The sequence below is a fragment of the Odocoileus virginianus genome, chromosome 33 (genome assembly GCF_023699985.2).
Source record: "Odocoileus virginianus isolate 20LAN1187 ecotype Illinois chromosome 33, Ovbor_1.2, whole genome shotgun sequence".
Classification (NCBI taxonomy): Eukaryota; Metazoa; Chordata; class Mammalia; order Artiodactyla; family Cervidae; genus Odocoileus; species Odocoileus virginianus.
Genome location: NC_069706.1, coordinates 36,481,475 through 36,504,194, shown reverse-complemented (window position 1 = coordinate 36,504,194; position 22,720 = coordinate 36,481,475). Strand labels below are relative to the sequence as shown.

General features: G+C 43.7%; 1 protein-coding gene across 4 annotated transcripts; it reads left to right on the top strand.

Annotated features, from left to right (window-relative positions):
- The first annotated feature begins 10 nt into the window (after positions 1-10).
- PMS2 (PMS1 homolog 2, mismatch repair system component) lies at positions 11-22,081 on the top strand. 4 transcript variants are annotated; one of them, XM_070460429.1, is made up of 16 exons: positions 11-145; positions 2,279-2,418; positions 3,122-3,208; positions 3,393-3,495; positions 4,693-4,876; positions 7,059-7,226; positions 8,143-8,240; positions 9,656-9,755; positions 11,207-11,291; positions 12,267-12,437; positions 13,382-14,252; positions 15,941-16,108; positions 18,556-18,656; positions 18,885-19,054; positions 20,995-21,178; positions 21,681-22,081. In XM_070460429.1, exons 1-15 carry the CDS (start codon positions 123-125, stop codon positions 21,136-21,138), a joined length of 2,613 nt encoding a protein of 870 aa, XP_070316530.1. In that variant the 5' UTR covers positions 11-122; the 3' UTR covers positions 21,139-21,178; positions 21,681-22,081. The 4 variants fall into 4 exon arrangements, with proteins under 4 accessions (XP_070316530.1, XP_020756230.2, XP_070316529.1 ...); XM_020900571.2 differs by having other exon boundaries at positions 12,267-12,419; positions 20,995-22,081; XM_070460428.1 differs by having other exon boundaries at positions 20,995-22,081.
- Positions 22,082-22,720: the final 639 nt, after the last annotated feature.

Genomic DNA, 22,720 nt, shown 5'->3' with positions numbered 1-22,720 from the left:
GCGTTCGCGGCTTTATCCGGAAGTGGGCGGGGCACTGTGTGGGAAGTAGCCAATGGGCGGCCCGGTGGCGCCCGGGAGCGGCGGAGCGAACAGCTCCGAGTGCCGCCTCAGGCTCTGCATCCATGGAGCGAGCAGATGGGCCGAGGTGAGCCGAGCTTGCAGCGTTCTCTCGCGGTCGCCCTAACTAAGGCCCACGGCGTTCCAGCCCCTGGAACGGAGAGGAAAGTGACCGCGGCGCAGACCGAGCCGGCGACAGGGAGACCCCGGAGCGGGCTCCTCAGTGCGCTCCACACCTGCCGCCCTGTGGGTTCACTTTGAGGTCGGGGTCCGCGGGGATTTCAGCCCCCTGTCCGGACGCTGCTACTCATCCGCGGGCCTGAACCCGGAGCTTGAAATCCCAGTAGACAGAATTCTTTTCCTTTTTATCTGGTTGCGCGCGCTTTCTCTCTTTAAACTGAGGGTTGTTTTAGAGGCGGCTTCAAGACACATGCTAATTTGCATAGCCGCACAATTTTAAAGGACGCGGTGCTTCTGTATCTCCTTGAGTATACGGTTACCCGCAGAGACACCGAAGTCGGGGTTAGCAGATCTTCGGGTAGCATTGCTGCACAGTTGTCAGATTCGTGAACCCAGATTCTCTGTGTTTGTTTAAATGTTGTATCTCCACCTCTCCAAATGTCAAGGCTGGGCCCATATAGGATGCCCTGCTAAATCAACTTATTTTTAGAGGTACTTTTTTCCATTTTATGTGGTCTCATCTGCAGTTTTTACATTTAATACAAACTTGAGTAGAATTTTTTGCAAGGTAAAATGAAGAGGAAGAATTTTTTTGTTTTTTTTTTTAAATAGGGGTCTACCGAGGATACGGGTTTCCCTGATGGCTCAGTTGCTAAAGAGGCTGCCTGTAGTGCAGGAGACCCGGATTTGATTCCTGGGTCGGGGAGATCCCCCCTGGAGAAGGGATAGGCTACCCACTCGAGTATTGCCTGGGCTTCCTTGATGGCTCAGCGGTTAAAGAATCCGCCTGCAATGCGGGAGACCTGGGTTTGATTCCTGGGTCAGGAAGATCCCCTGGAGAATGGAAAGTCTACCCCCTCCAGTAGTCTGGCTTGGAGAATTCCATGGACTGTGTAGTCATGGGGTTGCAAAGAATCGGACACGACTGAGTGACTTTCACTTTTGAGGATATACTATGTCCAGGTGACAAGTAGTGGTTAAAAAAAAAAAAAAAAAATCTACCTGCCAGTGGAGGAGGCCTAAGAGATGTGGGTTTGATCCCTGGGTGAGGAGGATCCCCTGTGGGAGGAAATGGCAACCCAGTATTTGTGCCTGGATAATTCTTGGAGAGAGGAGCCTGGCGGGCTACAGCCCATGGGGTCACAGAGTGAGACATGACAGCACACACACCTAGTAGACAGTGCGGTGCTAGTAAGTTCTTGAAAAAGTAAAATTATTTGACCAGTTTTGTGGTTTCTAAAGTAACTCTGGTGGTATCATGGGGGATTAATTGAAGTAGAGAGAAAACGGAGACAAACCCTTTGGAAAATTCTGAAAGGAGGTAGAGTCAGGACTTTGAGGGCCTTTGCCAAGACAGGAGTTGGCAGCCTGGATTCAGAGTGGGAATTTTTTTTTTTTGGCTCCCTTTGGTCTTCATTGTGGCAGGCGGATCTTTTGTTGGGCATACAGACTCTCTAATTATAGCTCTCAGGCTTAATTGCTCTGTGGGATGTGGGATCTTAGTTCCTCAACCAGGAATTGAACCTATGTCCCCTATTGCAAGGTGGATCCTTAACTGCTGGACCACCAGGGAAGCCCCTGGAGTGGGTATTTGAAGGCAACCATAGGAATAGTTATCCAACTGATACCTGATTTCTGAGATGGTTTTGATTTTGACATGAACACTGGATTTCCCAGCAAACTTTTGATTTTTCAAATTGTGGGGAAATGTTGCTTTCACTTTTTAAGAAAGAAAGTCCTATTGTAAGTGTTTATTGACCCATAGCTTGGGGGGGGACATGTGTCTCCCCCAGGTAGATCCCAGTATAATTAGATTTTAAGTATCTATTTTACTTGAAGTACCCATTCAGAAGATTTTTGACATGTTTAAGGATTGTAGACCAACATTTATATTTATGAATATAATTATTGGATATATTAATGTAATGGATGGATTAGACCAGTCAGCTGTTAACAGAGATGAATTGTTTCCCACAGTTCAAACCAGGATGAAAATACATAATTGCCTACTTGCTTTGTCTCTTGTAACTGGTTTCTTTAGTTCAGAACTTGCTAAGGCCATCAAACCTATCGATCGGAAGTCAGTCCATCAGATTTGTTCTGGGCAAGTGGTACTTGGTCTAAGCACTGCTGTGAAAGAGTTGGTAGAAAATAGTGTGGATGCCGGTGCAACTAGTATTGGTAAGTTTGGGAGAGTTTTAAACCACAAGAAATAATCAGGTTATGCTATTTTATTCAAGAAACAGTAAGATGATCATTGATATGCTGTGAAATTATTTTTTAAGCATAAAAAATAAGACTGTAGCAAGACAGTCATTGATATGCTGAGAAATTGTTATTTTTTTAAACATAAATTTAGCACCTGTTATGTGCCTAGTACTTGGCTAGGTAGTAATCATAATAATAGCAGTTAACTTTTATTGTGTTCTTACTATGTGCCAGGCAGGTATTGTGCTAAAAACTGTGTAGGTAACATTTAGTCTGCAGAGTAATCTTATGAGATTGGAAATTGCTATTGCAATAATTATTATCTCCATTTTACAAATGAGGAAATTAAGGCACAAGGAATTTGCCTTTTTTGAGCTTTAGCTAGTAAATCTGACCCCCGGGAGTCTGATTCCAGAACCTGTTCTCTTGAAGGCTGTGTTAAAATTATCATCTCGAAGGAAAGAGGAACGAAAAAAATAAAAATGAAACTACTTTATCTGGGCTAGTAAAAAGCCAAGAAAGACTTTAAAGAATAAAATACACAAGATGACAGTAGTGTATTTAAATAAATATAGTTAGGACTCAAAGTTGCATTTTGTAAGTTATAACTATTGTCTTTCACTCTAAAGCCTTTCATGTTGATCAATTTGAGAAGTCAGTACTTTAACCTTTTTAGATCTCAGGCTTAAAGACTATGGAGTGGAGCTCATCGAAGTTTCAGACAACGGATGTGGGGTAGAAGAAGAAAATTTTGAAGGCTTAAGTAAGTGGTATTTTGCTAATCCTATTTTAAAATATTTGGGCCCAATATTTGAGAATTTGGGGTAACACTGTCTTAGGAAACACAAAAACAGCTTTTAAAACCAGTCACTTGGGTGGGTACTCTGTGTGTTCATTGCTCTGTCGTTTGAGATATCTTGGACTTAGACTCTTCACCTCTCTCTCAGCTCTGAAACATCACACTTCGAAGATTCAGGAGTTTGCTGACCTCTCTCAGGTTGAAACTTTTGGCTTTCGAGGGGAAGCTCTGAGCTCACTCTGTGCACTGAGGTGATGCAATGTTTTTATCCTCTAACTTGACCCCTTCTAAAAATCTCTCTGAAAATTTAGAAGTCTGATTATAATAATTTTTTTTTACACTTTTCCATATGAATATTCTCAACTTCTAGCTTCTCTGTTCTATCATACTGTCAACCTAAGTGGTAATATTTCTGAAATGTAAGCAATGGATGAATGAAATGAAGCAAATAGTGTATAATATCATAAAACAATTGTTATCCTTATTAAAGCAGAAACTTCTCAATTTAAAAGTAACATAGCTAGGCTTCCCTGATAGTTCACTTGGTAAAGAATCGCGCCTGCAATGCAGGAGACCCCAGTTCGATTCCTGGGTGGGGAAGATCCCCTGGAGAAGGGATAGGCTACCCACTCCAGTATTCTTGGGCTTCCCTTCTGGCTCAGCTGGTAAAGAATCCTCCTGCAACGCAGGAGACCAGAGATCGATCCCTGGTTTGGGAAGATCCCCTGGAGAAGGGATAGGCTACCCACTCCAGTATTCTGGCCTGGAGAATTCCATAGACTGTATAGTCCATGGGATTGCAAAGAGTTGGACATGACTGAGCGACTATCACATAGGGACTTCCTTGGTGGTCTAGTGGTTGGGACTGGGTTCCGTTTCTGGTCAGGGAACTAGATCTCACATCACTCAACTAAATATCCCACCTGCTGCAATGAGAGATCAAAGATCCCGAGTGCTGCAGCTATGACCTGGTGCGGCCAAATAAATAAATTAATTAATTTTAAAAAGTAACATATAGATAAATATAGATGCCATGTACTACTGATTTTAATTTATCTTGATGCTGAGGGAAAAATTTGCTAAACACTTATTTAACTGCACACATCTTCTAAGATTTTGTTAGAGTAGTAGTATGATAACTAAACAGAGAAATAAATCTTTATTGGTGAATTCAGAAGTTTTACGATCTTTCATTTTGCAGTTTAACTAAAACAAGTATCAAAGCTTTTATCAAAACGAAATAGTTACAGAACTCTCTCACTATCTACTGGGGCCCAAGCTTTAGATTTTATGACGATTCTTCACCCCTTTAATCTCTCTTGATGATCTCGGAAGGATCAGCATCTTTTTAGGAGAGGTTTGAGAGAACGGAAGTGAGAAAACGAGCAGGTGACATCCACCACCTGGGTGTCTTTAGCTGACCGTGCTGTGCTGGCTTTTTCTTACAGCGATGTGACTATTTCTACCTGCCACACGTCTGTGAAGGTTGGGACTCGATTGGTGTTTGATCACAATGGAAAAATCCTCCAGAAAACCCCCTACCCACGACCCAGGGGGACGACGGTCAGTGTGCAGCAGCTATTTTATACGCTTCCTGTGCGCCATAAGGAGTTTCAAAGGAATATTAAGAAGGTACAGTAAGGGACGGTCCAGGGGCTGGGATGCCGCGCTCCCAGCACCTGGTGAGGGGGGGCGCCCAGGCTTGATCCCTGGTCAGGGAACTAGATCCCGCATGCTGCAGCTAAGAGATCACACACTGCAGCTAAAAGATCCTGCATGCCACATTGAAGATCCCGCATGCTGTAACTAAGACCCAGAGCAGCCAAAAAAAAAAAAGTACAATAAATCTAGAATCCCGACTTTCGAGAGCCTGGAGAGTGTAGTGACCAAACGTAGTTCAATCAGGTTGGTTTGCACATCTCTTCATTCTCTTCCTTTAATTTTTTAATATTTGGAGAGTTGCTTAGCTCATCTCTTTCCCTAAAAGACCCAACTTTTGGATGATTTATCCTTTTCTTTTCTTGGAAAGAATCATCAAATTGTGTTTTAGAAGGTTTTCTAGTATGGGAAATGAGTCTTTTAAAAGACTATTTTCTGATCCTCTGTATTTTTCAAGAAGATAATTTTTCTTGGTTTCCTGAAAAGTGAATCAGTATAACTTTTATGAATTGGAATGAAAATGAAATAGCTGCATGTTATATAACTGTTGTGTTTAAAAAGCACTTAGAAATTGTCTATATATGTATATATGTGTATGTGTAAATATGTATGTATGTAACACATGTATGTAAGTTGTTTAGTTGCTAAGTTGTACCTGACTCTTTTGTGACCCCATGGACTGTAGCCTGCCAGGCAAGAATACTGGATTGGGTTGCCATTTCCTTTTCCATGGATGTATATATGTATATGTATATATAGTCATATGTGTCTGATTACAGTTTTGTAAAAACAAAGCAACTGGCCTAAATTAGCATAAAGAAAAGGACTGGGAGAGTAGATACATGAATGCTACCAGTGATTTTTCTTGGATCTGCTATAACTTTTGCTATCTTCCTTGAGCCTTTCTCTTTTGTATCTATGTTTTTTATAATCCAAAAAATTACTTACATATTGTGCTTAAAACTTTCTTTACCTCTAAAGCAATTTTTGCTAGTGAAAACTTTATAAAGTATTGCAAAGTATAGAAAAACTTAAAAAATGTCTTCTTTTTTTAATTTAAAAATTAAACTAAAATTTAATTTAATTTAAATTTTTAATTTAAAAATTAAACATTTTTTGTACAGAGAAAACTTTTATTATTATTTTGTATTGTATGGTAAACACATCTGTGCCTCAAAAACGTAGGCATAAGAGAACTTGTACTTGCCAGAGACGACCATGGTTAACAGTTTGGTTTGTCTTTCCAGTCTCCTCCTACTTTCATGTATTCATAAAGCTTAGAAAAGTTTTCAAGATAAATATTACTATTAGGAAATCGAGTGATAGAGAATATGAAACATCTAAATCACATGGAATTGTGTGTGTGTGGCAGGAAGTTGGTGCTGTTTCTGCTTGTCTCCCAGACTTTGGTTTGTATCCCTTAGACTTTACCTGCATACGTGTATGTACGGTCTTTCTAAGCATGTTTCTTTCTTTCTTTTTTAACAATTCGGATCATATTATATGCACTGTTCAATACCTTGACTTTTTATATAGAATATTGTAGATATCTTTTTTGGTCGACTGGTACTGTATTATTCTATATCATGGTACCATTGTATTGATATACTGTAATTAATTAGCCCCTGCTTAGGTTGTTTTTAATTTCTCACAACTACAGATTGTCTCAGTAAACATTTTCATAATATATTTTTGATTGTTTATGCCAGTGTTTCTTTGCAAGGATAAATTTCCAGAGGGGAGATTCCAATGTCAAAGGGAACGTACGTCTCAATTTTTATAGCAGAAAACTTGAACATTTTGGAAAGGAAATGGCAACCCAATCTAGTATTCTTGCCTGGGAAATCCCTCGGACAGAAAAGCCTGGCAGGCTCTAGCACACAGGGTCACAAAAAGAGTCGGATACGACTTAGTGACTCAACAACAACAGGAGTACCCATAAGAGTATTACTTCACTGGCTGGCACTGCACACACAAAAAAAGAACCTTATCCTCTGATTTCTCTTGGATACCATGTTGGGAGATTCAGCTCATAAATTGTTTTGTCTTATTGGAAGATGATATGAGAACCTTGAGTTGGCTGTGTAACTTGAATCATGTGATTCTTGTAAAACTGAAGTAACCTTGAGTCCTTGGGTTTGTGTTTTTTCAACAGGAGTTCGCCAAGATGGTTCAGGTGTTACAGGCATACTGCATCATTTCAGCGGGTGTCCGTATAAGTTGCACCAATCAGGTTGGGCAGGGTAAGCGGCAGCCTGTGGTGTGCACCAGCGGAAGCTCCAGCATGAAGGAAAACATCGGATTGGTGTTTGGGCAGAAGCAGGTAGTGGTGGGCGGTTGTATAAAACCATTTTCTCACTCTTGTGATTATTGGCAAGTTTCTTTTGTTCCTTTTCAATAGAATAGAGTGTTGGAAAAGACCCCGATGCTGGGAACATTTGAAGGCAAGAGGAGAAGGGGGTGGCAGAGGATGAGATGGTTACATAGCATCACTGACTCAAGGGAAATGAATTTGAGCAAACTCTGGGAGATAGTGAAGGACAGGAGAACCTGGTGTGCTGCCGTCCATGGGGTCAGATACAACTTAGTGACTGAACAGCAATAACAAATAGAGAATAAAATCCAGCAATTGATTTTCTTTTAATTAGGCCCCTGTCACAAAAATAATGTTAAGAGCTATAAGTTTTAAAATAATCTTTTTTAAAAAAAAAATAATAATAAATAAAACAGTCCTTTTACTCTCTAAAAAAATAGAAAGTTTTGTAGGCAGTGTATCTTTTTTTTTAAACAGTTTTTGGCTGTGTCAGATCTCAGTTGCGGCATATGGGATCTCCCTTGTGTGGCCCACAGACTCTCTAGTTAGAGCGTTCTGGCTCAGTAGTTGTGGCTTGAATGCTCAGTTGCTCTGACGCATGTGTGATACTAGTTCCCAGACCAGGACTCAAACCCACATCCCCTGCATTGCAGGGCAGATTCTTAACCATTCCACCACCAGGGAAGTCCTTGTGGGCAATGTATTGATAATGGATAAGTAGGAGCCCCAAGTGTTTCACTTTGCTAATAAATCAAAATTACTCTAAAACTGCGGAAAGCCACTGTTGAGATTCTTTATTCTCTTAACATGGATAGCTTGACTATGAAGGAAAACACAGAACTCTCGGTAGAGCCTCCTTTCTGGAGTTCGGAGGTTGGAGCTCTCACTTGCTCGTGAAAGCGCCGTGAACCTTGGCTTCTTTCAGTTGCAGAGCCTCACCCCTTTTGTGCAGCTGCCGCCTAGTGGCTCCATCTGCGGAGAGTATGGGCTGAGCTGTTCCCAGGCTCTGCATGACCTGTTTTGGTAAGTAGACTGCTGCCCAGAAAATTACCATCTGTTTTTCTTTTTTTTGAGACTTTTTTTCCCCTTGATTTTGTTTTTAAAAATCGTGCTTTTATAGTTTCTTATGTCCATCGTAAAACTGTAGGCAGTATGATTGCTGAGGAAGCAGGTTTATATGAAGGAGTCAGGTACTAAATGCAAACAGTGTTCTGGGTAACTGGTACATTTTAGGGGGTTTCTTATTGAGTTAGCCCTTGTAGAAGAGGCTCTGTCTAGTGAACAAGTAGGATAACTCTTAAATTATGTATAGTGTTTCATTTTACTGGGATCTGGCAGAGACAGGTAGAGGCTGAGTTTATTTTCACTGGTGCCTTACTCAGAATCCAATCCAGCATCATCGTCATTATTTTTAAATAATGGTTTATCTATTTGGCTGTATTGGGGTCTTAGTTGTGGCATGCAGGATCTTTAATTATGGCATGCCAGATCCTTTATTATTTATTCTTTGTTGCAGCATGTGAACTCTTAGTTGTGGCATGTGGGATCTAATTCCCCAACCAGGGATTGAACCCGGGCCTCTTTCAGTGGTCCAGTGGCTGAGACCCCACACTCTGGATCTTAGGGAAGTCCCCTAGCATCATTACTTTTAGTGTAAGGAAAATACAGACACTTTTTCATAAATAGGGTTGGCCTTGTGGCAGCCCATATTGTTTACCATCTGTCCACTTGCCTTTGGCTTGTGCCTGAAATTAAAGATGAAGATTCACCTTTTTATGTTACAGTATCAGTCTTACAGAAACTCAGATATCCCAGGGGTAGATCTCAGGTGAAATAAGCCCGTAACCAGCGCATTAGTTGATAGAAGTTTGCTGACTGAGAACAGATTTTAAAAGGGAGGAGAATGTGGGCAAAGAGCCTGGATTCAGGTCCCTGGGCTCCATGGACAGCTTGGTGGGGACTGCATGAAGGTTCTAGAATGTGAATGTGGGGTGAGACCTGCTCCTTATGTGGAGGCCGAGGACGTCATAGGGAAAGTGAGAGCCAAAGAGCCTGGATTCAGGTCCCTGGGCTCCATGGACAGCTTGGTGGGGACTGCATGAAGGTTCTAGAATGTGAATGTGGGGTGAGACCTGCTCCTTATGTGGAGGCCGAGGACGTCATAGGGAAAGTGAGAGCCAAAATGAATCAGTTTTGAAACCACTGACCTACCTGTGGTGGATTTGTCAATAACGGGATCTTGGGACACTCCAGAGGTCTGTGTTCCTTCCATGCTTCACCAGAACGGAACACAGACACACATTACCTGAAATGTTAATACCTGTCAGCTTGTCACCAGGGATTATGTTTTTACTTTTCACTTTGAGAATGTGCTGAGTGATACGTGTCTGATCCTTTCCACTCTGGAATCCTGCCCTAATGGTATTAACATTGAACAGTATCTCAGGTTTTATTTCGCACTGTGCTCATGGCGTGGGAAGAAGTTCAACGGACAGACAGTTTTTCTTTATCAATCGGCGGCCTTGTGACCCAGCAAAGGTATTTCAAGATTTGGGGTGATTAGTTTTTTTCTTCTGGCCTTCACTTTTTATTTTTTATTAAATAACATTTTCTGACACAGGCAATTTACATGGAACTTGAGACTCTGACTCAAAAACATGAGTAAATTATCTTTTTTTTCATTCTTCTAATCAATTTTATTCTAAAAACATGTTTTTATGCAAATACATTATTTAAACCGACAATGCTATATTATTGTCATTTAAAAAATATTTTTAGAATGTCTCACTATTAGTTTCTTTCTTTTTAAAAAGATTTTTGTTTTACATTGGAGTGTAGTTGATTTGCAGTGTTGTGTTTAGGTGTACAGCAGAGTGGTTCAGTTATACACATAACATATATCTATTCTTTTTCAAATTCTTTTCCCATTTAGATTATTACAGAATGTTGAGTAGAGTTCCCTGTGCTATATAGTAGGCCTTTGTTGGTTATGTATAAATTACCTTATTTTAGACCTTTAAAAATGTGTACCATACAGTGGTTTCAATTATACATCTGTGTGTGTGTGTGTGTGTGTGTATACATATGGACATATGTTAATAACCAATATATTTATTATCATAAAAATTACCACTATTAGAAGACAGTAAACATTTAAAATATTCACTGTTATCTAGACTCTTTGGTGTAGAATGACACGTGTGCATTTTCCAGGAAAATAAGGCCCAGCTTGCTTCCGCTTCAAACTAAAACTGACCATCTTGATATGATGATAGTATTTTTTAATGGTCAGTTTTGATTTTGCATCTTCAGCAGCATTATCCCTCAGTCATGGTTTCTGTTTTCTGGTGATCGTTCAAAATCACTCCTTGGTTTGTTTTCTGAAATGCCACATGGCTGGCGGGGTCTTAGTTCCTCAACCAGGGACTGAACCTGCACCCTCAGCAATGAAAGTAGGGTCTTAACCACCAGGCAGAGAATTCCTCCAAATTACTTCTGTCAACCAGATATGATTCAGCTTCTAAAATTTTAAACTGTATTATAATGGGTGTGATTTTTATGGCTTATCTGTAATGCCATTTGATAGTCTCATTATAAAGTCATATAAATACACTTCTATGTACATGCAAATGTATTTTATGAGCATTTAAACTACATCATATTTTACTGACATCTCTTCAAGAGCATCTTCGTATTGGAAAAAGATTCAGTTTTATGAATCTGTGCTTAAAAATACCCCTTGGAGGGGCAAGAGGGAACCTTTTTGAGGTGATGGATATCTTCATTAGCTTGATTGTGGGGATGGGTTCACGCGTGTATATATATATCAGAACTTATCAAGCTGTACACTTTAAGTTCAATTTGTTTTAGGCCAACTCTACTTCAAGAAAGCTGTTAAAAATGTATCCTTTTAATAGTTGATTAGAGTATTGTTAGAACACTGGGGAAAGAAACATTTATTCTTTTCTAATCTTTGTTTCTTTGTGTAGGTTTCCAGACTTGTGAATGAGGTCTATCACATGTATAATCGACATCAGTACCCATTTGTTGTTCTTAATATTTCTGTTGATTCGGGTAAGTTCTGCTGAGGTTTCAGTAAAATTGGTAACTTACTCCTGAAAGAATAAAATGAAATTATAAAGCTCAGATATGACTGGAAAATTTTATACAACAGTTAATGGCTGTATACATTTTTATAAACTAAAAAAATTTAAAAAGTATTTTATTTTAGACTTTTATTTATTTATTTATTTTTTTAGACTTTTATTTTTTTATACAGGCTTTCCTGCTTTCTACTTGGAACTTTGTTGATTGTGTTATTAGGAAAATGTGATTTTTTCATGTCAGCCAAGGGAGAAAGTTGACTAAATGTTTTTCCTAATTTTGAAAATAATTCATTTCATCTAGGTATTTTTCTTCTGATAGCTGTTACTATGGTTTATTGTTATCCAGTGTTTTTTCTAGATGCTTAGAAATATATATTTGCACACCTTAAAATATATATATACCTAATGGTATGTGTATATATATATCTCCATATTTTTTGGAATGGGAAAATAATTTTGGATAATTTTGTATTGTGCTCTTTAACCTTAGATGTAAACATTTCTTTTCAGAAACACGATTCTAATATTAATAGCTGTATTGTATTTCGTTGTGTGGATATATCTTGATTTGTGAACTTTTATGTTTGTGCTTATTTTAGTTGTTTTCAGCTTTTGGAAATTTAAATTCTTTTCTTCTAGATAAATCATTATCTATATCTTTGATTGTTTCTTTAAGATAAACTCCTAAAAGTAGAATCATTGGGTCAGTGAATGTGATCCTGTTATACCAGTTTATACATCTATCAACAATGTACTAGGGATTGTAAGTTTTAAGCAGATTCAGTAGGTGATAAAAATGACGTTTTAGTTTGCAATTTTAACCTATCTTTTCATAGGTTTATTTGCTTTTTTTTCTTTTGCAGTTTTCCTACTCAAGTGCTTGCGTAGTTCTTCTGTTTTGCTTAAGATGGACTTAATCAGCGTCTTTTCTATTTTGCTTTAGAATGTGTCGACATCAACGTTACTCCAGATAAAAGGCAAATTTTACTGCAAGAGGAGAAGCTTTTGTTGGCAGTTTTAAAGACGTCTTTGATAGGAATGTTCGAGAGTGAGGTTAAACTGCAGGTCAGCCAGCAGTCGCTGCCGGCTATGGAAGGTGAGAAAACACCAGCAGGTAAACGGCTTTCACAGCCTGCAGCTGTCCTGGTACCGACCTCAGCTTTTTTGGAGGTAAAAGTTTTTTTTGGCATGAAAGAAAATCTCCCTTTTTAGACAGAGAAGATGTGTCATCCTAGAAAGCATGTTGCTGCAGATTTTAAGGTAATCTGGATACAAAGAGACACGAGCCACCTCTTATCACTCAGGGCTCCGTTCTACCAAGACTCACCCCTTGTCTTTCAGTAAACATGTCCTGATTTTGGCAAGCCTTTTGTTAGTTTCCAGAGTTCTGAACAAGTTGATTCTGATAATTTTTGCCATTTTCTCCTATTCCTTATGGAGTAGGGAATTTGGGAGGAGGTTCTTACTTTGCCATTTGCCTTCACATCCCCCGTGTGTTCATTGCTGAGTGGCACATTGACATGAGACTTGGCCTAGCGAGTTTTACAAAGCGGTTATACCAATGTCCCCACCCCAGCAGTATTTAAGCATCCCATTGGATCCTCAACCTTGTAAGTATTTTTTTTTTTTAATTTACCTGTTCTGAAGAGTATATAGCCGTATCACATTGTGGTTTTAACTCGTGTCTCCTTCCTGGTTCATGTAGTACTGTGTTCATACCTTGAATCAGCCATACAGAGCTTCTCTTGTGCAAAGTGCATGTTCATGTAAAAATATCCCCTTATTCCATTTCTGCATGGGCTCCCCTGGTGGCTCAGTGTTAAAGAATCCACCTGCCCATGCAGGAGACTTGGGTTCAGGGCCTAGGTTGGGAAGATCCCCTGGAGGAGGGCATGGCGACCCAGTCTAGTATTCTTGCCTGGAGAATCCCATGAACAGAGGAGCCTGGTGGGCTACAGTCCATGGGGTTGCAAAAGTCGGACACGACTTAGTGACTAAACAACAATAATTCGATTTCTGTACAGCATCTAATACCCTTCTCTGTTCTCATCTACTTAGGTCACTTAATAAAGAGGCCTTCGGCAGAGATGGAGAAGCCCGAGCCAGAAAAGCAGGATGATCCTGCTCCATTAAGGACTCACGGAGAAGAGAAAAGGGCAGTGACCATTTCTAGGCTGAGAGAGGCCTTTTCCCTTCATCACTCGACTGAGAACAAGTCCCGGGGTCCGAAGGCCACCGATCCGAGGCGGGTTTCTCTGAGGCAGAAAAGCAGTGCCCAGTTCCCTAGAGCTTCGGGGCCCCCCTGCTCCCAGAAGCACATCTCTGAACCTGGGGAGGAAGGGAGGACTTCTGCTCAGGGGCCCCGTGACTTGATGGGCAGAGTGGAGATGGAGGAGGACTCAGGGCACAGCAGTGCATCTGCCAGCTCCAAGGAGGCATCCAGCACCCCTGAGACGAGCGGCACTGAGACGAGCACTGACCGGGTGGCAAGCTCCCCTGAAGACAAGTTTTCCCAAGAAAGTGTGGAGTCTCGGGAAAAGTTACCTGAAACTGACTGTCGTCTTTCAGGCACAAAGTGCCATTTAGACCAAGAAATCGGCTCCACATCTAGAGTCTTGCCACAGCCCACGAAGCTCTCATCCCCAAATGCAAAGCGTTTTAAAAAAGAAGGGATTCCTTTAAATCCCGACATCCTTCCAGAGTCGGTGAAAACCCAGAGTGCATCGGCGTCTGAGGTGGATGTAGCTGTGAAAATTAACAAGAAAATAGTGCCCCTTGATTTTTCCATGAGTTCTTTAGCCGAACGAATAAAGCAGTTGTGTCAGCAAGAACTGCAACAAGAAAGTCAACAGAATTATAGGAAGTTTCGCGCAAAGATTTGCCCTGGAGAAAATCAAGCAGCAGAAGACGAACTAAGAAAAGAGATCAGGTAACAATTTTCTTTAAAGAACTCTTACCATTCAATTCTGCAACCTGAAACCTTGCGATAATTTTTTTCCTTATATTTCATACAGATTTGGTCCAAATCAATCAAAGCCTTCTTGACCCCAATTTTATTCCTCTTCCTGGAGGTTTTCAGCCCATGGTATCTTCTCCCTGCATTGAATTCAGGGCACCTTTGGGGAACATTATTGCTATTTTCCATTTTTCCATTTAATATGTATGAGGGAGAATTACCAAAGCTATGATTTCAAGAAGATGGTATCAGATAAGGTTAAGTAAAAAACACAGTTTAAAGTAAAATATCTGTAATACAGATAATAATAAAAAACACCAGTCTGCTACTTTCTTGACAATAATCATGTCTAACATTGTGATTCTTAAAAATGATGAATTCTCTTGAAATATTTAATTTTTAAAAAGACGTTTGTTTGTTTCTGGCCGTGTGGGTCTCCGTTGCTCTGCAGACTCTCGTGGCAAGCAGGGGCTGCTCTAGTCGGCGTCCGCGGGCTTCCTCCTGTGTGGCTTCTTGTCGCAGAGCATGGGCTCTGGGGTAGGCAGGGTTCAGTGTTGCAGCTCCCAGGCCCTGGAGCACAGACTCAGTTGCTCCAAGGTATGTGCGACCTTCCGGGATCAGGGGTCAAACCTGTGTCTCCGGTACTGCCAGGAGGATTCTTCACCACTGAGCCACCGAGGAAGGCCAAAATATTTAACTTACACTTTTCTTATCATTTGTTTTAAAAATATTTGGATAGAGAAAATTCTAGGGACAGAGGAGCCTGGCCAGCTACAGTTCATGGAGTCGCAAGGAGTCGGACGTGACTGAGCGACTGGGCACACAGCAAGCTGTAGAGCTTTGTTTCTTGAACCTAGATGCTAGGTTCTAGTTCTGGGTCGTGCTGGGAGATACACCTGCCAAAGACACGAAAAGACCAGGATCTTCAGGCTGGCACAGGTTTTTCCTGTAGGGAACCTGCCTGGGGAACCAGAGCCAACTCAGACAGTTCCTGAAAGAGCAGTTAGATCTAAGAAGTTGGTATTTGTGCCATTTATATCAGTTTGTTGCCTCTCAACTCCAAATCCACACTTCGCCCTGCTTTTGCGATCCTGATTGCTATTGGGTCGCAGTCCTGGAGCCTGGACCATAGGCGCCTTTCTCTTGGTGCACTGTTAGACATAATCAGCAGGGGGCGCTGGAGGGACTCTTCAAGGCCAAGTGGGAGCCGCGCCTTCCCCTCTTGGTTTCTGTCATGCCGTCTTTTCCTACAATATCTGAGATGCCCTGGTAAGTGCTTGGACCATGAAGGATTGATTCCATTTATTTTAAACAATGTACAGACAAAGGTCTGGAAGCATATGCACCGAATCATTAATGATTTAGTCACTAAGTCATGGGGGAGTTAGATGAATGCAGGAATAAGTGATGTTATCTTTAGACAGTGTGATTATTAGGGACTTTGTGTTTTTGTATTTTTTTGTTTTTAATCAGAGAAAGAAACAGTATTTTATAATCAGAGAAAGAATCTTTTTAAAATGTCTTCTAAAACTGGAATTCTCTAGCAGTCCAGGGGTTAGAACTCAGCCCCGGTTTAATCACTGGTGGGAGAACTAAGATCCCACAAGCCGTGCCGTGTGGCAAAAACAAAAACTTTTCTAATTGACATTTTCTACACACAGCAAAACGATGTTTGCAGAAATGGAAATCATTGGTCAGTTTAACTTGGGGTTTATCATCACCAAGCTGAATGCAGATATCTTCATAGTGGACCAGCATGCCACGGACGAGAAGTACAACTTTGAGATGCTTCAGCAGCACACTGTTCTCCAGGGTCAAAGGCTTATAGCGTAAGTGCATTTCAGTGCTCAGAATTCAGGGTCATTTCACATCCCAGACTTAGCGTGTAGGTGTGTCTGTCTTTATCTCTGGCTTCCCTGGGGGCTCGGTGGTCCACCTGCCAATGCAGGAGACGGGGGTTTGATCCCCGGTCTGGGACGATCCCGTGGAGGAGGAAATGGCAGCCCACTCCAGTATGCTTGCCTGGAGAACCCCATGGACAGAGGAGGCTGGCAGGCTACAGTCTATGGAGGGAGGTCAGAGAGAGTCAGATACAACTTGGCAAACAGCAAATCTTTTGTTTATTTATCTATGTTTTTTGGTCCTAAATATCCTTAAAGCAGATTTCATACTTTTTGCATAATAATAGTCATACCTGCCTTTTATGTAGTGCTTATTTTGTGCCAGGCACTGTTGAAAATTTTGCATTTAATCCTCACAAACCTTTGAAATAGTTACTGTGTGTACCACCATCTCATGAGTGATAACATTGGACACACATACAGAGGTTAAATCACTTGCCCAAGGTTACTCAGCTGATGGGTTCTTTAACGATCAGACCTTTTTAGCTATTAAAAAATGCCCATCACTGGTTGTCCAGGAAATCCTTTGGATGAAGGACAGTTTATAGCATGTCTATTTAGAGTAGGTGGATCCCCTGGAGAAGGAAATGGCTACCCACTCCAGTATTCTTGCCTGGAAAATCCCACGGACAGAGGGGCCTGCCGGCCTGCAGTCCATGGGGTTGCACAGCATCGGGCACTACTGAGCGACTAACACTGCACTGCACTTCCTGTGTTCAGAAGGTCAGCAGTGCCTGTGTGTCTGTCCTCAGCTATGGTAGAGATCCAGTGATCAGTCACTGCAGCATTTGGTATTTCTCTCTTTAGAAACAAATTGAATGTTTTACAGTGACCACTTTACAAGGCAGTGTGGTTATGTAGCATGTAAACCAGAAATCTTAAGTAGAGTCGTAAGGAGAGGTCATGGATTTTCATTCGGGAAATTATGTAATTAGCTCAGATCCCAACAGCAGTAGATCCTGTCATGAGGAAGTCGCCGCTGAAACCGTCTCTCAGCTGGAACCCTTACCTAGTTTATTTGCTGAGTACTCTGTTTCCTCTGTCTCCGGCAGAATGGTTTAATTACCTTTATTTCTAGTAGGAGTAGTAAAGACATTGAATGAGCCACTTTAGAATAATGAGTTACTCCTATCCCTCTCACAGAGGCCATTTATTTTTTAGCCATTTTGCATAATTACAGTCTTGTTTGTGGCATTTCAAGTTGACCTGGATAATCCCAGGCCACGGTGGGTTCTCAGTGGACCACACTTCGGGATGAAAGGGTAAAGACCACAGCTGCATCCTTTCCTGCCAGGCCCTGCCTCGCTTGGCCCTGACGAGCTCTTCAGCTGTCCTAAGCCCTCCTCTCCTCTTCTCTACACTTGAGCCACCCTGGCCATCCTTTGTTTTCCCTCAACAGGCCTGATGAATTCCTCCCTGGCCATCAAGCGGAAGGAAGCAGATCTGTGTGTGGCTCTGGGAACATCCCTGGTCCATCCTAAGGCCTTTATACAAACTATTGTCTCTGCCTAGAGCACTTGTTACCCCCATCACCTGATGACTGCTTCTCACCCCCAGATCTCAGCCCAAAGGTCACTTCCTCAGAGAATCCCACTCTCCAGGCCAAGTCTCACGTGCTCTGTGCTCCCAAGTCTCTGAGTGTCTCTTCCTCCTGATTCTCTGTGTAGTTTGTAATTAGAGTTTGTTTGCTTGACTCTTCATCAGTGTCTTTTCTCCCCACTAGACTGTTCCATGAGAGCAGAGAACGGGTCTGTGTTTGCTCACCTTTATAGCTCCTGTCTTTTAGCCGTCTCTGTAAACTGGTGGAGGGATGGGTGGATCGCTGGAAGGAGAGATGGTTGGATGAAGGATGCAGGCAGGAGAAGGAGCAGGATAGTGGTACAGATGTCATTTCCTCTGTTTTCAAATGTCTATAATGACCGAAGCTGAGTTTTCAAATTCCCTTTATTGTGAGGAGGAAAAATAGCTTTTTTAGGTTATATTGTTATTGTTAAAAAAAAAAAGTCATTGGGGTGGGATGGCAGATTGAGGAAACAAACTACTTTTGGAGTTAACTGACTTCTAAGAAGATCTTTAAAAAAAAAAGTGAAAATTAAAAGGAAATGCTTAGGACTTCCCCAGTGGTCCAGTGGTTAGAACTCTGCACTTCCACTGCCGGGGGCACGGGGTTCAATCCGTTATTGGGGAACTAAGATCCCACATGCCTTGGCGTGGCCAGAAAAAAATTATTTTTTTAAAAAAGGAAATGGAGTTTTGTGACAGGTGAGGTTCACAGCTGAAAGCATGTTATTCATGTTTGAATAAATCACAAAATTGTTTTAATTTCATGTCTGTCTTAGAGCCTTCAAGATCTAGTTTGGGTCTTTGTTTTTCAGACCTCAGACTCTCAACCTAACAGCTGTCAATGAAGCAATTCTAATAGAAAATCTGGAAATATTCAGGAAGAATGGCTTTGACTTTGTTATCGATGAACACGGTAAGTTATTACTTAGAAGGTAGGGTTGCGTCCTCATAGAGCCGAGAAGGATCTCCGAGGCCCTGCACAGTGTGTTTTTTAGAGGTGGACAGGCTTTCCCCCAGAGCGCTTGGTGTCCGCAGTGTCTTTCAGATGTTCCTGACAAGTAGCACCCAAATGAAATGCATTTTTTTTTTTTGAAACGCATTTTTCAAATGATGGCTTTCCCCCTGCATTGTCTTCTTTCAGCGCCAGTTACTGAAAGAGCCAAGCTGATTTCCTTGCCAACCAGTAAGAACTGGACCTTTGGACCCCAGGACATAGATGAGCTGCTCTTCATGCTGAGCGACAGCCCCGGGGTCATGTGCCGGCCCTCCCGCGTCCGGCAGATGTTCGCCTCCAGAGCCTGTCGCAAGTCTGTAAGTCAGGAGCAAGCCTGTAAGTCAGGAGCGCTCACCCGCAGGGTCCCCAGGGGCCTGCTCCAGAGAGTCCTCGGTTCAGCCCCGCGCAGCCCCGTTAAGTGTGGGCCGCGTACCTTGAGGGTCCCGCCGTCCTCAGCCAGCGTAACCCTGAGCCCTGCACGGCCGCTCTGACCCACGGTAACTGCGTCCCCGAGGCGGCGTCCTCCCGGCACCTGCAGCGGTCCCACGCAGTCCGCAGTTTGTCCCCGTTGTTCGTCTGTGGGCCTGATGGGTATTAATGATCCTGGTGGAAAAGGAGTAGGTGCTGCCAGTTCTCGACCCCGTGGGAGGTTGTCCGGAAGCCCGGCGGTCAGCGGGCGTTTTGCAGGGACCTCCAGGGCGGGCAGTATGTGTTTTCTGGCTGCCGTCCCCCGACGCTGGCGGGGCCCTGGTGCTGTCCCCACACAGCGCACAGACTGGGGGCTGTCTCCTCTGCACCCAGGGGCCCATGTCCTGCCCTTGGCTCTCGACATGCCAGCCACACCATCTCCTTCCTGCCGCAAGCCCTCTGCCTGGATGCCCTGCTCCACATGCCTTGCTCGTCCGCCCGGTTCCCTCCGGCCCTCCCTGAGCACCCAACTGAAGTAGCCTCCCCACAGCGCTGCAGGGGACAGGCGGGCGCGCTGTTCCACTGAGGCAGGCAGGGACGTTCGAGCGGCAGCCTGAGGGAGAGGGGCCCTGAGACAGAGGGGCCCTGAGACACGCAAACACCTGGAGGAAGCGTGTGCTGGGGAGAGGGCGCGGCCAGTGCCGAAAGCCTGAGGCAGGTACTTGCTTCACGGGCTTGTGCAGGAGACCAGGGGGTGTCTGTGAGGCTGGAGTCGGGCAGGGAAGGCTGCTTGCTCGCAGATGTGGGTGCGAAGGCTGGTGAGCGCCACGTCACGTGGAGCACTTGGTCCTTTATACAGGTTGGGGCTGGCTGCGGGTTTTTTGTGTTTGGGTTGCTCCGGGTCTTCGTTGCTGCGTGCGGGCTCTCTGGCTGCAGAGAGCAGGGGCTCCTCGTTGCAGTGGCTTCCCCTGTCGTGGCGCACGGCTGTCGGTGCCCGGGCTTCAGCACCTGCAGCACGCCAGCTCCGTGGTTTCGGCTCGCTGGCTCTGGGCGCACAGGCTTCAGTAGCTGTGGCTCCTGGGCTCTAGAGCACAGGCCTACTCGTGGCGTAGGGACTTAGGGGCCCTGTGGTATGTGGGATCTTCCTTGTCCAGGGATCGCACCCATGGCCCCTGCTTTGGCAGACGGACTCCTGTCCACTGCACACGGGGGAGGCTCCTGACAGACTTTTAAGAGGAATCGCCGGCCCTGAGTGGAGGATGGGTTGAAGAGATGATGGGGTTGGGGGAGCAGGGAGGCCACTGCGATTGCCAAGGTGTAAGGTCACGGAGATGGGGTTGTGGGTGCTGGTGGAGCTGGCGAGACTGGTTGGTCCTGGATGGGAGTGGGCCATGACCCTCTCAAGGATGTGCCACCATGAGGGAGCCACGGAGGGGCTGGATTTCACAAAGGGGCCCGAGGGCTGAGGCCCTAGAAGGCGAGGTTCTTCCAGACAGGACTTTGCAGGGAACGCAGGACAAAGTCTTGTCCAGCCTCTCTGTAGAGAACACTGCTTCTGAAGTATGGCTGTGCTGTGCTTAGTCGCTCAGTTGTGTCTGACTCTTTGTGATCCCATGGACTGTATGTAGCCCGCCAGGCTCCTCTGCCCATGTGGGATTCTCCAGCAAGAATACTGGAGTGGGTTGCCATGCCCTCCTCCAGGGGATCTTCCCCACCCAGGGATCGAACCCAGGTCTCCCACATGGCAGGCAGATTCTTTACCGTCTGAGCTGCGAGGGAAGTCTGAAGTGTAGCTGTTGTAACCCAAACTAGTAAAGCTTTAACTGAAGCCATCATGTCTCACATGCAGGTGATGATTGGAACCCCTCTTAACACAAGCGAGATGAAGAAACTCATCATGCACATGGGGGAGATGGACCATCCCTGGAACTGTCCCCACGGAAGGCCCACCATGAGACACATCGCCAACCTGGACGTCATTTCTCAGAGCTGATGGCGCTTCCCGTTTTATAGAGCTGTTGATCGTATTGCAGGTTTTTCTGTTTTGCAAGGCAGGGCTTTAATGAACCGTTTGAGGGCTGTGTTTCTAAATGCAACTGCTACTTCCAAAGGCATCAGATCCATTTAGAAATGAGCTTGTGGGCTTTTTTGATCCATGTGGAGCACTGCTTGCAACACTTTTTTTGTTTTGCATTTAAACGCGTGCCTGTGTGTATATAGAGGCAAGAGTATATTTTACAGAAATAGAGCACTTTAGAAGTCACTCGACCTCTGCTGTGGCCTGACATATTTTGGTCTGTAACTTTCATCCCTTAGTAATGACTGAGTCCCTAATGGTTTCACTTCATTAAGTTAACATTTACAGTTCTTTGGAGCTAGTCATTCTGAACCCTGATGCATATTAAATTTAGAAAAGAATCCTAGAAAACCCAAGGGGGTTTCTCTGTCCAGCTGGAAGAAGTCAAGCAGGTGGATTGGGGTCTCTCTTTTCTGTTTCTTCCTTTGTCGTTGTAATTTTTGTTTTGTTTTCAGCAGTGTTGCAAGGTTTTCGGGGATTGAACCTGGACCACTGTGGTGAAAGCCCAGGATCCTAACCACTGAACCGACAGGGAGCTCCTGGATCTCACTTTTTAAATGTTTCCTGCTGCAGCCAGAATGGCAAAGACTGTTGTGCATGCTCAGGTGCTCAGTTGTGTCCAGCTCTTTGCGACCCCATGGACTGTGGCCTGCCGGGCTCCTCTGTCCTTGGAATTTTCTAGGCAAGGATACTGGAGTGGGTTGCCATATCATTCTCTAGGAGATCTTCCCGACCCAAGGATCGAACTCAAGTCTTCTGCGTCTCCTGCTTGGCAGGTGGATTCTTTACCACTGAGACACCTGGGAAGCCCAAAGACTGTTGTAGGCAAGGGAAAATAAAAGATTCTGATTTTTCTGTACCTTTGATGCTGTGATTTGATTTCCTTGGAGTGTGGACTGCAAGATGGTTAGTTACTGACTGTACTGGAAGGAGAATCCCTAGTCTGTTGTTAGTTTTTCATAGAATCTCATCCCATTTGAACTCTGCCCTAAATGGAAGTAAGCATGCCCTCTGCAGGGTGCAAATGGCGGTTGGTGGATGATAGCCAGTGTGGACCTCCCACCCTAACCCTGCTCTCCACCTTTCTGCCCAGACAGTGGGCTTCCTTCTGTTTACAGACTTAGAAGTCCTTAGGTGTGAGGAGACAGTCAAATAATAATTATTGTCACTCATGTAAGCGCTACGCTGGTGGACCTGAAAGATCTCATTTAATGTTTGTAAGAATTCTGCAAATTGGGGTTCGAGAGGGAGGGAGGCCTTCCCCAGAGGCCCCCTGTGCTAATCCCAGAACCCCTGAATACTTGCTCTAGGTGGCCAAAGGGGCTCTGCAAGTTTAAGGGTGGTGTGGGCGGGGAGGGGGGGCGTGCCCTGGGTTGGTTCTGTGGCCCAGTCTAGCCCCTGTCTTCTTAAAAATGGAGAACTTTCCCCAGCTGTGCCAGAGAGAGAATGATGCTGACTTCGAAGGTGGAGGAAGGTGGCTTCTAGAAACCTGTGATTG